Genomic DNA, 13,400 nt, shown 5'->3' with positions numbered 1-13,400 from the left:
GTTGTGTGATGATCCATTGATGGAATCAAAGCATGGGGTGGGGTCGTGGTGGCTGCACCCCCTAGAATGGCATGCAGCTCATCATAGAAGCGGCATGTCTGGGGCTCTGACCCCGAGCAGCCGTTTGCCTCTCTGGTTTTTTGGTAGGCTTGCCTGAGCTCCTTAAGTTTCACGCGGCACTGCTGTGGGTCCCTGTGATAGCCTCTGTCCTTCATGCCCTTGGAGATTTTTTTCAAATGTTCGGGCATTTCGTCTTATGGAACAGAGTTCTGATAGCATGGATTCGTCTCCCCATACAGCGATCAGATCCTGTACCTCCCGTTCGGTCTATACTGGAGCTCTTTTGCGATTCTGGGACTCCATCATGGTCACCTCTGCTGGTGAGATCTGCACTCACCTGCAGCTTGCCATGCTGGCCAAAGAGGAAATGAGATTCAAAAGTTCACGGGCCTTTTCCTGTCTACCTGGCCAGCGCATCTGAGTTGAGAGTGCTGTCTAGAGCAGTCACAGTGGGGCACTCTGGGTTAGCTTCCGGAGGCCAGTGCCGTCGAATTGCTACCACACTACCCCAGATTTGACCCGGCAAGGTTGATTTCAGCGCTAATCCCCCCCTTTAAGTCGAAGTAAATGGCTTCGTTGTGTGGACGGGTGCAGGGTTAAATTGATCTAACGCTGCTAAATTCGACCGAAACTGTTAATGTAGACCAGGGCTCAATGAAGTGTTTGAAGAGGCTGAAATTAGCCCAATGCTGAGTTTTCATAAACCTTCTTCTCATAAATTCATCATATTGTATGATTTATTTTCATAACTATATTTTAATATAGCAGAATGAACAAAGATTTTCTATGGCTAAGTATTAAAAGATTACAGTAACCATCATTTTTTAAATGATTAGTTTAAAATAAAATACCCAGTTTCTGATAGTGCTCCATTATTTCAGGACATAGTATTGACTGTTTAAAAACATTCTTTTTAAAAGTGTGTTTAAGGTTTTTTTCTGCTCCCCTGTTGGTGTTTATAAAGGGCTCCTCAACAAGGGAGAAACTAGCTGAGAGTGTTGTCAGTTGACAACGTAAATAAAATGGGGGGAAATGTTTTTTGTTTTGTTTTTTGGTAACTTCTTTCATTTATAGTACATTTTATAACTGGTTGAAAATGCTAAGTGTGTTTTACGAAAACCTTCAAAACATTCTCCAAAAAAACCCCCAACCCTTTTCATTTTTTGAAACCTAAAATCCATTTTTTGGGGGAAGGTTCTCTTTTTAAAAATGGCAAAAAGGGATGAGGGACAGGGGGACAAACATTCAGTTTCTCAATTTTCCTTTTTTGTTGAAAACTCAAAACTGAAAAAACAAATTTTCTGTGAAGTTTGTTTCTAAAAAAAGTAATTTTTCATTTGAAATTTTTTTCTATGAAAATGGCCTTTTTGAAACAAAATGTTTTGTTTTAGTATATGTGCATGTTATAAGTAACTATATTAAGTACTAAAGTTCTACAAAGATGTTTCAAGCTGACATTGCCTCTGTAGGGGGGGAGAGCCTCTCTTTAACCAAAGCTGTAAATAAACTTCCATTATAAGCTCGATTTTTGGTCTCCACTTCCAAAAAAGATCTTTTCCACTTTAAAAGTGTGATGTTTGGCTACAGGAGACTCTTCTATTCTTTAAAAAAATCAAAATGTGTGGTGAATCTGCCAAGTCATTTCTGAGACATAGGGCTTAGAAAATACGTAGCTGGTATCATACTTCTTGAAAATCCTACTCCTGCTCTTCTTTCAAGCCCTCTCTTTGAATGGTTTGCACCACAAACTTCACATTTGAGTCCTAATGAGATCTAGTGCATAGAACAATATTGGACAAAGTTGGGTGCACATATGGGAAATTATTCAAAAAAATTTCTGAATCTTTGGACACACCATAAGGTCCTCATGGAGTTTTAAACTTCCCCAAGTGTCTGCTGGAGATCTCCACTTGCATTTTCCTTTTCCTTGCTTAAAGGCTTCAAAATGTAAACTCATCATGTGGGTAGTCTTACCAAAGTGATTTTCCCAACCAAAAACAAAACAAAAGCCCAGTCTCTAGTGTCCTGCTCCAGCTGCGCTTTTGAGCACCCCTACCAAGACCAGCTTCCAGAGCTCCATCTTTATTTCTGAGCATCATCTCCTTTTCTTTCCCTCCCCCACTAGGAGGCAGGCAGTAATAGTTAGGTTCTTCACTACGTGCACAGTCCACTTAGCTACACAGTGACTACAGTGGGAGCTGCTGGTGCTCAGTACCTCTGAAAATCAGGCCACTATTATTTAACTGCCTATAGATGGGCTTAGGTGCCTAGGTTTAGACACCAGAGTTTTAAACTGTTGACTTTAGACACCAGAAAACATGCCTCTTACTCATGCTGCTTGAAGGGGCTGGAGTGGTAGAAGGGGTATTTCTCTGCATCTGTGCCTCTGAGTCCAAGGTACTAAGCCACATCCTACCTTGACTTGACCAGTCAATGAGTCTAGAAGGTCTGTCAGAATGTAGATGATTTGTTGGCCAGTTGAGTGTTCCGGTGCAGTGGAGTTGGTAACTTCATCAGCAGAGATGTTTGGGTTCAAGGAAGTTACAGTCTCCAGCTCTGTCTGCTGTACTGCCTCAATTTAAGGACATTGAGTTTTGCTGAGAGATTTTCATTCAAATACTATGTTGTATTTTTTTCATTGAATAGCATGCATTATCGTTATACCTCACATAGAACATAATGATGGCAAAACAGAATATGTAGGAAGGATGTATATAATTTAAAGAGGATTTCCAAATATAAGTGTTTTAAAATACTTTCCTTTTTAAAACCTAAGGGAATGCTTTCACGGAACCATTTCAGGTACTTTAAATTGTAAATAGAAATCAGTTACATCACAATTAGAATGTGGTAGTTCAAGTCTTTGTCTAGGTGGATCCCACTTGTGTTGTACATGCACCTGATGTGCAAGATTGGAATCTTTTGCTAGGTTGGAGGCCACGGCAGGTCGGGGGCCGGACTAGATTAGGGCCGGGGGAGGGGCGCCTCTCCCCTAGCCATGACAGGTCGGCGCTTAATAGGCCGCTGCACAGCTTACAGGAAACTTAGAGTACCACTTTTATCATGGGAATTGCCCCTCCCCTCTTCCTGCTGGGCCGGAGCAGCTGGCTCCACACTTAATCGGCTGAGTTCTAGACCCCAGCTTTCGAAAGGCAAAGCTCGGAAAGCCCCTCCCCCAGCAGGTTGGGGTTTCCCTCCCATGTATGGGCGGGGGGGGGGAAACTCCTGACACTGAGAGAGGGCTTTTCTCCAGCCTTGTGTATCAAAGCCAGGGACAGTCTCCAGCCCCCCTTCCCTGCAGGTAGAGGTCATTTGTGTGGAATCCCTTTCCACTCTGGGAATGGGGAAGTAATGAACAGTAATTCCTCGCCCCATTTTTGGGGAAGGGGAGGCAATAGCAATTGATTTTGGGGGGGGAAATGAAGTTTTGTGCAGCTTCATGTGTGACATTCCTTCACCAGTTAGGTGCCTGACTAGCCCACTGGAATGAGAAAGAGAGAACATGAGGAGGTGGCAGAGGTCACAGGCATTACTGGGTGGGTTGGGGGGCACATCTTGGTTATAGTCCTCTGGGATTCCTCAAGAGATCCAAACTGGCTTTGAAGGGCCAGACTCGTTTAGCTTACATATTCCTAAGGACTCTAAAGCTATTCTGAGGTCCCAGGGTATCTATACACTTACTATCAGGAGAAAACCCTCTAGATAGTAGAGCCAGTTCTAACAGGGAACTTCCTTTTTTCAACAACGCAGAGCTACTAACTACTATACGAGGTAGTCTCATCTCCTGCAAGAGAGCCGCTCCCTCTTCTCCTACCGCTTGCCTGACATTATCTTCCAAACTGCAGGTTTGACGTTCATGTCAAGAACCATGCACTGATGCCACCAGAGCTTCCTCTTCTCACCCCTATTTTGGGTTGTTGTCTTTCCCATTTTTCTCAACCATGGGCTGGGATAACTTCAGACCAATGGGTCTTGTGAAATTAGTACCAAAGGTCACTCTATATAATTCAAGTCCTTGCTAATCTCCCACCCAGCTCCCGCTTCAGTGACCCATCTCATGAAACAACTGAGGGAAGAAGGTGGATTCCTTCATCTAGGAGCAATAGAAGAAGTACCTCAGGAGTTCCAGGGAAAGCTTTTCTAGTCCTGCTATGGAATGCATCCTATCCTGGGCCTGGGGCAACTACAGAAATTCACACACCATGCTTCAAGGATTGGCTAGAATCACAAGCTGAGAGCGATTCTGTTTACTTTCTTCTTGTAAATACTAATCTTTGAGGAAAAGACCTTGACCTTAACTCTCATTCCTTATGTGAATCCTCCTTTCACCTGTCTTCAGATATCCTCTTGCACCCAACCTACTCATTCACATTTCTAATATAACCCTCCCCTGCCATACTGCAAAGATGTGCCAACATGGAGCTATTGACATTATGTACTTTTGATGCCAGTTCCAGTTGGAGATGTCAACTACTATATTGTAGGCGAGCTCATGAAACACTGTGCACTTCATTGCCAGTACCATGCTATTGATGCTCAGCTCTATCACCTTCTCATCACACGCTAATAGTGTCTTCACCTAACTATGAAGGACCTGAATAAAATGCAGCAGGCTAAAGATTGAGGTTGTAGTTGCAGGAAGAAGGAAGAAATTCAAGTTACTAGCTGAAATTAGGGCTTGTCTTGACCCTGATCTCAGGTGAGTAACGGTCTCCAGGTCCTGCTGAAATCACCACTGCTCCTGGACACCCAGACAGCATTAGTAGTAGAAATGCCTGTACCTTTTTTGCTGATTCAGAAGCTTGTACTCTTTTGGTCAGATGTGAACCCTGGCACAATAATCAGTTTATTCACAAGGGTGAATGATGGCAACTTTTGGCCTTAGAATGTATGAATGGCCTCCAGGCTCAATTACAGCAACACTTTTTACTTAATGATGGCACTAAAGGGCGTATACAAGTTCCCATTCATTCAAACTGCAGCAGCCCACCTTTTCCACAAGGCAGACAGAGGGCACCTCATACCAGTGTATGACTGCCTTTGTGATCCAAGGAATTGAATCCTAATCTCAAAGACCTTAGTGCTGGGCCCCCAAGACTCCCCCTCTCCCAGCCTCGCCCTGGAGCTGCTGTGGGGGGGAGAGGCGCCTCTCCCACTCTAGCCCCAGGGCAGCCTGCACCCCAAATACCTCATCCCTGGCCCCACCCCAGAGCCCTCACCCCCAGGCGGAGCCCTAACCCCCCTGCACTCCAACCTTCTGCCTCATCCCCAGCCCCACCCCAGAGCCTGCACCCCCAGCTGGAGTCCATACCCCAACCTTCTGCCCGAGCCCCTTATCCCCAGACCCACCCCAGAGCCCGCACCCCCAGCCGGAGCCCTCACCTTCCCACACTCCAAACCCCTCAGCCCCACCCCTGCCATATGAATTTTGTTATGTCCACCAATATGGAGATGATGTGTCACACATCACCTCCATATTGGTATGCATAATAAAAATCATTCCGCACATTCGTGGGAAAAATTAGAGGGAACACTGGTCAGGAGCCCTACAATTACAACACAGTAAAATTTTAATTTAAATACCTGAAATCATAACATTTACAATTTTTAAAATCCTATGAGTGTGATTGACCAAAATGGAGCATGAGTTTGGTAGGCCATACTTATGTGTTCTGAAATACTCCAGTGAAAAGCATGTGAATGCACTGATATGCAAAGGGCCACTGGCCCAAACACAGATCCTCCTCCGCTTCACCTATCCATCAGCAGTGTTGCCGGCACCCAGTGCCAGAGGCGAACAACAGCAAGGTTCGTTGCCTGGTATGCGTCACCCAATAATCACAACGGGGTGGAGAAGCAGAAAAGTTTATTTGCAGCTGCAAACAAGGTACAGGGAGAATAGAATCTCAAATCCTGTACACAGAGCTGGAAATTACACAGGCTTTTATACATCCTTTCTTCAGCATACTTATCCAATAGCAAGCTGCCCTAAGTATCCATATAGCCAGCCAATCCAGTTACCAGCTAGTTCCCTTGATCTCTGTACCATCTGTTAAACCATACATAAAGCTGCTTTATTCAGCATTGTTCTTCCATATCTGTCCTCATTTGGCCTTGTTTAGTTTCAGGCAGTCTGACTCTGCAACATATTGTTGCAGATCCTCAGCATAACTGCTGCGAGTGCCTCCAGGCGGGGGGGCCAAGGACACTTGGGCCTAGTGCGAGGGAGCTTCATCGACACTCGTGGTCTTCCATCCCCTCGAGTTACCTAGTGGCCATGCCCAGTGTCCCCAACAACTCCCTCCTTTGAGAACACTCAACAGCCTTGGCTCTGAGTTTTCTCACTTGGGCTACTTATTTCTTTATCATAGGACTTTGCATAAGCACTTTGCGATAGCCCTGAAGAGAATGACTTACTAACTTTTGCAAAAGGGTCCTGACACATGAGACTGCACAGCATAATACCATTAATACAAGCAATACAGGAAAAAGAAGTTTCAATAACGGGCAAAATAAACGACCAAGCCAAGACGACAAACCCTAGCCTGAAAACAAGGATTGCAACCAATCGCTCTCGGGGGCAGTATAGGCAACCTGTGCTCCGGCTCGGGCATGGGCCTCAGCCTGTACCACCTTTTCATAGATCTCATAACTGCTATCATTTACATATACATAACATCGGGGCCCGACGAGGGCACAAACCCCTCCTTGGGATGCCAAGAGATAGTCCAAAGCCAACGTGTTTTGGAGGGAAAACGTCCTGAGCTGCTGTACCTCTTTATTTAATGTTTTTACTGCTGACCGTAAATCACTAATCGAGTCCTCTAACTCTGAGGCAACTTTCTCAAGTACCATTTGCAGCCTTACAGTATAGCAGCCTATGTATGCCGTGGCTGGCCCGGTAAACAGTGGCGCTATTCCCAGTGCAGAGCACCCTACAAGCTTCTCGGTTGTGAGGGAATTCTTTATATTGCCCTCCAATGCCATAGTCAGTTGCTGCAGGGTCTTTTCTCATGACTCAACAGAGGTATCTTGGGCATTTCTAATCTTTCCTTTGGGCAGTGTGGCAGTTATTGACAGATGAGGAACTCCATGAGCTATATAACAGCTACCTGTCCAGTTGGCTGGCAGCACCTTGTAAGCCTTTCGGCCACATACAAAATAGTGACCCCGTAGGGCCCAGTAAGGACTGTTTCTTAAGGGGATTCCTGGGATATTTAAGGCTGCTTTGGCTGCTTTTCCAAACAGTTCATATGCCCCTAAGGGGGCATCCCATCCTCCTGATTGGGTACAAGTGGGAGTGTTTCTAATTGTGACGTTCAAATTACACTCGCCGTAGGGACCACTACAAACCCACCATTGGCTTGCTACATTGGAGATATTAACTGGACGGCAAGTTATATTTCCAAACCCTTCTTTTATGGTAAGATTATTTGTAAGAGTTTCCCTAAAAGGGGAGGAACCATTACACGCACACTGCTGGCCTCCCTTCTTGGTCTTTATCCAATACCCATCAGCCCACTGTGTAATAACACAGGAGCTCTTTCCCACAGGACGCCCATAGTGATCAGATTGGTTTCGGGTAAAACATAATACTCCCTCAGTGAGTACTGCAACTGAATACTCCTGGTCCTGATAGGTGACTTTCTGTAAAGAGGTCTTGTTCCAGAACGGCGAGTCCGTTCTTTCTTGCTCTTTGGTGGCGGCTAATTCTGCTAGGGTCAGGGGCAGCATGTCAAGGGGCATTCCCGTTTTGGGGGACTGGAGTTGGAGCACATACCCAGGAATCAGTCTGGTTTGTTAAAGTAGCAACATGGTGCGCAAGCGAAACAAAGGAGTTATGCTCCCGATATGCACAGTTTGGAAATAACAATACAGAGAACAACAATGTTACCCAATTAATTATTACCAGAGTCTTCCCAACCCAGGGTCTCCGGTACCTGGGTGGGCCCATTTAGGCATTAAGGTGCCCGCTATTTGTGTCTTTTAAACAGTAGCTTTAGCCCGAGATCGTCACTAGATGAGGAGTCAGCAGGTTGGACGGTCCACTGTTCTGCTGACGAGGGGGCAGGTACTGCCTTCAGATGAGAGTGATGGATCCAGTTCTTGTGTCCCTCGACCTTTGCCGCTGTATGGGAGATCAGCAGGACGGTATAGGGTCCTTTCCACTTTTCCTGGAGAGCTCGTCTTTCCAGGTACGAACAAGCATGGAGTCACCGGGCTGTAAGGAGTGGACAGGAGAGTCCAAGGGGAGAGGCTGGGAATTCTTGGTATGCCTGTGAAGAGACAAGAGAACAGCAGACAGGGAACGCATATACTGAGACAAAAAAACATTACCCAACTCCTATTCCCCTGACAGAACCGGGGTGCCATTCATAAGCCATGCCCTTCCAAACATAATTTCAAAGGGACTAAGCCCTAATCTACCCTTTGGGAGAACGCGGATACGGAGTAGGATGAGGGGCAAAGCATCAGGCCATCGCAGTGAGGCTTCTTGGCACACTTTTGAGAGATGCCATTTAAGGGTCTGATTGGTACGCTCCACTACACCACTGGCTTGCGGTCTCCAGGGCGTATGGAGTTTCCAGGGGATCTGTAAGGCATGTGAGATGCTTTGGATGATTTTTGACGTGAAGTGTGTCCCGTTGTCAGATTCCATCCACTGGGGGAGTCCAAAGCGAGGAATGATCTCCTTAACAAACTTGAGGGCCACTGTTCTGGCAGTGCAGTTACGGCATGGGAAGGCTTCTGGCCATCCGCTGAACCGATCCACTAAGACAAGGAGATATTTGAACGCTTGGGTCCAGGGAAACTCAGTAAAGTCTATTTGCCACACTTGTCTGGGGCCCGGAGTGGGTTCTAGGGCAGCTGGTGACACAGGATGTCCCGGTCGGGGGTTATTCTTTTGGCAGACTAAGCAGTCTGCTTGTACGTGGGCAGCCAGGGGTCGGAGTCCGGAAGTGATAAAGTATTTTCCCATTAGTTGGATAAGTGCTTCCCTGCCAGCATGAGTGGTTTGATGTAGTTTCTGCAGCACCGGCCAGATCAGTCCCTTTGGTAGGAGGACCTTCCCTTCCGGGGAATGGAGCCATCCCTCCTTTTCCCAGAGACCGAGTTTGTCAGTTAGCTGTCTCTCCTCCCCAGAGTACTGAGGGGTTGGAAGCTCCCCTACTGATGGGATAAGGGTATGCATATGGGTGTTCTCAGCCTGAGGGGATGGCAGGGTGGCAGCATGCTTAGCCTCTCTATCTGCCCCAGCATTACCCCTGGCCACATCTTGATCCTCTCTCTGATGGGCTTTACAGTGTATCACTGCCACTTCTAAGGGAAGTTATATTGCTTCTAGGAGCCGGAGGATTTGGGTCCCGTACTTGACTGGGGAGCCTTGGGCTGTCAGCATTCCCCTTTGCTTCCATAGGCCAGCATGAGCATGCAGCATACCAAAAGCATACTTTGAATCAGTAAAAATGTTGACCCGCTTTCCTTTTGACAGTTTAAGTGCATGGGTCGGGGCTATTAGTTCGGCAAGCTGGGCAGAGGTCCCAGCAGGCAAACCTTCAGCTTCCACAGTGTCATGGAGGGTCACAACAGCATAACCCGCCCTCCTTTGCCCATCTATTACAGTACTGCTACCATCAGTGTACCACTCATAATCTGCATTTGGGAGGGGTACATCCTTTAAATCCAGACGGCTGGAGTACTGGGCATCTATGATCTCTAAACAGTCATGTTCCTGTTCCTCTGTTTCTGGCAAGAGGGTGGCTGGGTTAAGGGAGGGGCAAGGCTGTAAAGTGACTTCAGAGTTCTCTAACAGCTTAGCCTGATACCGAGCAATCCGAGCCTGGGTGAGCCAGAGCCCACCCTTGGTGTCTAGCAGGGGTCGGACCATATGGCGAGTATAGATTTGCATAACCCCTCCCAATGTTAGCTTCTCGGCTTCCTCAAGCACTAGGGCAGTAGCTGCGACTGCCCGTAAACATGCCGGCCAACCCTTTGCAACCTGATCCAGTTGCTTAGAAAAATGAGCCACGGGATGTTTCCAGGTCCCCAACAACTGGGTTAGCACTCCCAGGGCCACCCCTTTTCGTTAAAGATCCGGCAGACCCAGGGCTGGAGCTTCCATCAGCTTCCTTTTTAGGATTTTAAATGCCCTCTCGGCTTCTGGGGACCAGTGAAAGGGGTCGTGATCCATTCCCTTTTACACAGTCATATAACAGTTTAGCCCATAGTCCAAACTCTGAGATCCAGATCCTGCAAAAGCCTGCCATACCCAGAAAAGCTCTGAGCCGTTTACGAATGCTTGGGGTAGGGACTTGACAGATAGCTTCCTTTCTTTCGCTTGAAAGTTGATGCTCCCCTTGCCTTAACTGTAACCTGATTCCGCTCCACCTCAGACAACAGAGTTCTCAGAAGGATATTACAATTGTCCCAATCCGGCTTGTGACTACTGAGGCACCCCTCAAAGACTGAAATAAACCGGCTTTGGTTCGTTGAGGATTCCCCAGCCTGTGTTAAAAGCTGCTAGGTCTATGGGATTGAATGGCACATGGGTGTAAACTTGCATAGTGGTAGCCTGACGTCTGTCTGCCCCTGGGCGAGCCACAACAGTCTCAGTAATCAAAGGATAGAGTCCCACCGAGGGGGCAATGTCTGTAACCCAAGGCATCCTACCCTTATAGGTGGCAGTGTGGGGGCCGAAGGGGACACCGGCTCTGCCATTACAGTGGGGGTGGGGGTCTGGGGACTAACATTAGCTGTTACCGAACCAGTCGGAGTCAGATTACATTGCTGTAAAATATCTGGTCGAATACATAAAGCCAAGAACAAATGCACATACATATGTTCATGCCGTTTCCTTGATCTCTGACAGAACAGGAGTAACTGAAGGATCGTGTTGTAATTAATTGACCCTCCTGGTGGCCACCACTCGTGGTCCTCTAGTTGATATTGAGGCCAGTCAACTGTACAGAATTGTTTTAATTGACTCTTAGTCATCGGATCCGCACCAAATATCTTCCAGTTTGCTAGAATGCATTCTAGGGGCGTACACCGTGCCCTAATCCCCGAGCTCTGTCCCTGTTCCATACCTACAGGGTAACTCTGGGCGTCCCCAGGTTCCAACAGAGCATACAATCTGGATTTCAAAAGGTTCCTACTTTATCCAAGGGACCGGTTCCCCACCGTTGCCCGCAGCTGCTCCTCCCCTATGTCCAAGGGACCGGTTCCTCACCGTCGCCCACAGCTGCTTCTCCACTATATGAGTGCGTTGCACTGTTGTGCCCTCCGGGGTCAATCAAATCGCGTCTCCCCCGATGAACTCACCGGTGCTGGGCGTCGGTTCTCACCGCAAACCTCGACCTCCAGGAGGGGTCCGGGCAAGGCTAAATAGTGGCCTCGTCGCCCACCGAGGGACGCCAAAAGCTGTTGCCGGCACCCAGTGCCAGAGGCGAACAACAGCAAGGTTTGTTGCCCAGTGTGCGTCACCCAATAATCACAACGGGGTGGAGAAGCAGAAAAGTTTATTTGCAGCTGCAAACAAGGTACAGGGAGAATAGAATCTCAAATCCTTCACACAGAGCTGGGAATTACACAGGCTTTTATACATCCTTTCTTCAGCATACTTATCCAATAGCAAGCTGCCCTAAGTATCCATATAGCCAGCCAATCCAGTTACCAGCTAGTTCCCTTGTTCTCTGTACCATCTGTTAAACCATACATAAAGCTGCTTTATTCAGCATTGTTCTTCCATATCTGCTCTCGTTTGGCCTTGTTTAGTTTCAGGCAGTCTGACTCTGCAACATATTGTTGCAGATCTTCAGCATAACTGCTGCGAGTGCCTCCAGGCGGGGGGGCCAAGGACACTTGGGCCTAGTGTGAGGGAGCTTCATCGACACTCGTGGTCTTCCATCCCCTCGAGTTACCTAGTGGCCATGCCCAGTCTCTCCAACAACTGTGCCAAACACCAACATCTCCCCTTCTATCCATCTGTATATAGTCCACAAACAGAACTGACTTGGGCACCATTCCTATAGGAGCTGGAGAGCCAAATCTGCCTCACTCACCAACTGCTGATTGCCACCTCCCCCACTATCGTTACAGCCTACTGATATGACTTGTACTGATTGCCTGTAAGCTTGATGGATGGAGGGTCAGGGTAAGGGATCAGAAATGTAACTATGAAATACCTCTGACCTTCAAACTTTTTTTTTTAAATAACTCCAACATTCTAATTCAGTTGTGTGTCTGTGTTCGTGAGTGTATATTGAGAAAGCCAATTAAATATAACTTATGTTTACTTTGAACACTAAACTAAATTAGGTAGTTTCAAGTTTTGAGGATGACTAAACTTTACAGCTAATTTAGCGGTTAATGCTTCAGCTAGGCTAGCTTCACTCTGAAGCTCTTTGAAATGGAGGGCGCATGTATGTGTGTGCCCACTCACACAACATAAAAATACCATTTTGAAAACCCATTTCTATGCCCTGGTGCTGCAACCACAGTTAGTTTACCTAATAGCCTGTTCTTTCTTCCCTGTGTAGGGCATGAGTCAGAAGGAGAGCTCTAAGTCGGCCATGATCTATATCCAGGAGCTGAAATCAAATCTCAGGGATGCCCAATTGCTCGGTTGTTTGGAGTCTCTGCGAGTGTCGCTCAACAACAATCCTGTCAGGTAAAGGGCTGGCTGGAGCAAAGGAGATCGGGCATGGAGCTGAAGCTATAAGCAAGGGGGTTAGGTGCTTGCTTATCGGGGCTGGGGATGGTGCATTGTGATTGAATAGAGAAGAGAGAGGGCAGGGGGTGGTTGAGGGTTTTGTGACTTTCCGTCCTTCTATGTGCTGCTAATATGACTCTGTTGTGTTTCTTACAGCTGGGTACAGAATTTTGGGGCTGAGGGCCTCAACTGCCTGCTGGACATATTAAAAAGGCTCCATGATGAGAAGGACGAGGCACCCAGGTGAGGGACAAACTGAATGGAAGCTATTTATAAAGTGTCCTAAGTGTGTCTGTTATGGTTCCAGGGTTAGCTGCACGTCTGTCCCCTAGCTGGTCTCTCTGAGTGTGCCCCCTCAGCCATCAAACTTTGAGCTTTTTCCACAATCTTCCCGCTCTTAGACCAGGCCCTGGGGAGCAGCATCCTGTGTATCCTGCAGGTCAGACCGAGTCTGAGCACTTGCAGTTCTTCCCTCTGCGAGTCTATGGCCAGTGGTGTCCAGTGAGCAGGCAGTCTTCTTAAAGCCAAGGAGAGTGTTCATTTTGGTAGTAGGAACAAAGCATTACAGAGAGAAGTGCTTTTGTTCTTCTGTGTTCATAGGTCTTTTCCCATCCTGGTCACAACCAGT

The 13,400-nt window shown here is 47.2% G+C and overlaps 1 protein-coding gene across 3 annotated transcripts in view; it reads left to right on the top strand.

Moving 5' to 3' along the window:
* Positions 1 to 13,400, top strand: part of DIAPH1 (diaphanous related formin 1) — a 157,461-nt gene that overhangs the window by 52,802 nt on the left and 91,259 nt on the right. For all 3 annotated transcript variants that reach the window (XM_043521331.1, XM_043521330.1, XM_027822676.3), the window contains 2 exons: positions 12,600 to 12,730; positions 12,929 to 13,015. In XM_043521331.1, the coding sequence (XP_043377266.1) occupies positions 12,600 to 12,730; positions 12,929 to 13,015 (218 nt within the window). The remainder of the gene's footprint in view (positions 1 to 12,599; positions 12,731 to 12,928; positions 13,016 to 13,400) is intronic.

Source organism: Chelonia mydas, chromosome 8 (assembly GCF_015237465.2).
Source record: "Chelonia mydas isolate rCheMyd1 chromosome 8, rCheMyd1.pri.v2, whole genome shotgun sequence".
NCBI lineage: Eukaryota > Metazoa > Chordata > Testudines > Cheloniidae > Chelonia > Chelonia mydas.
The sequence above is the reverse complement of the archived record's forward strand: the minus strand, read 5'-3'. Positions and strand labels throughout refer to the sequence as shown.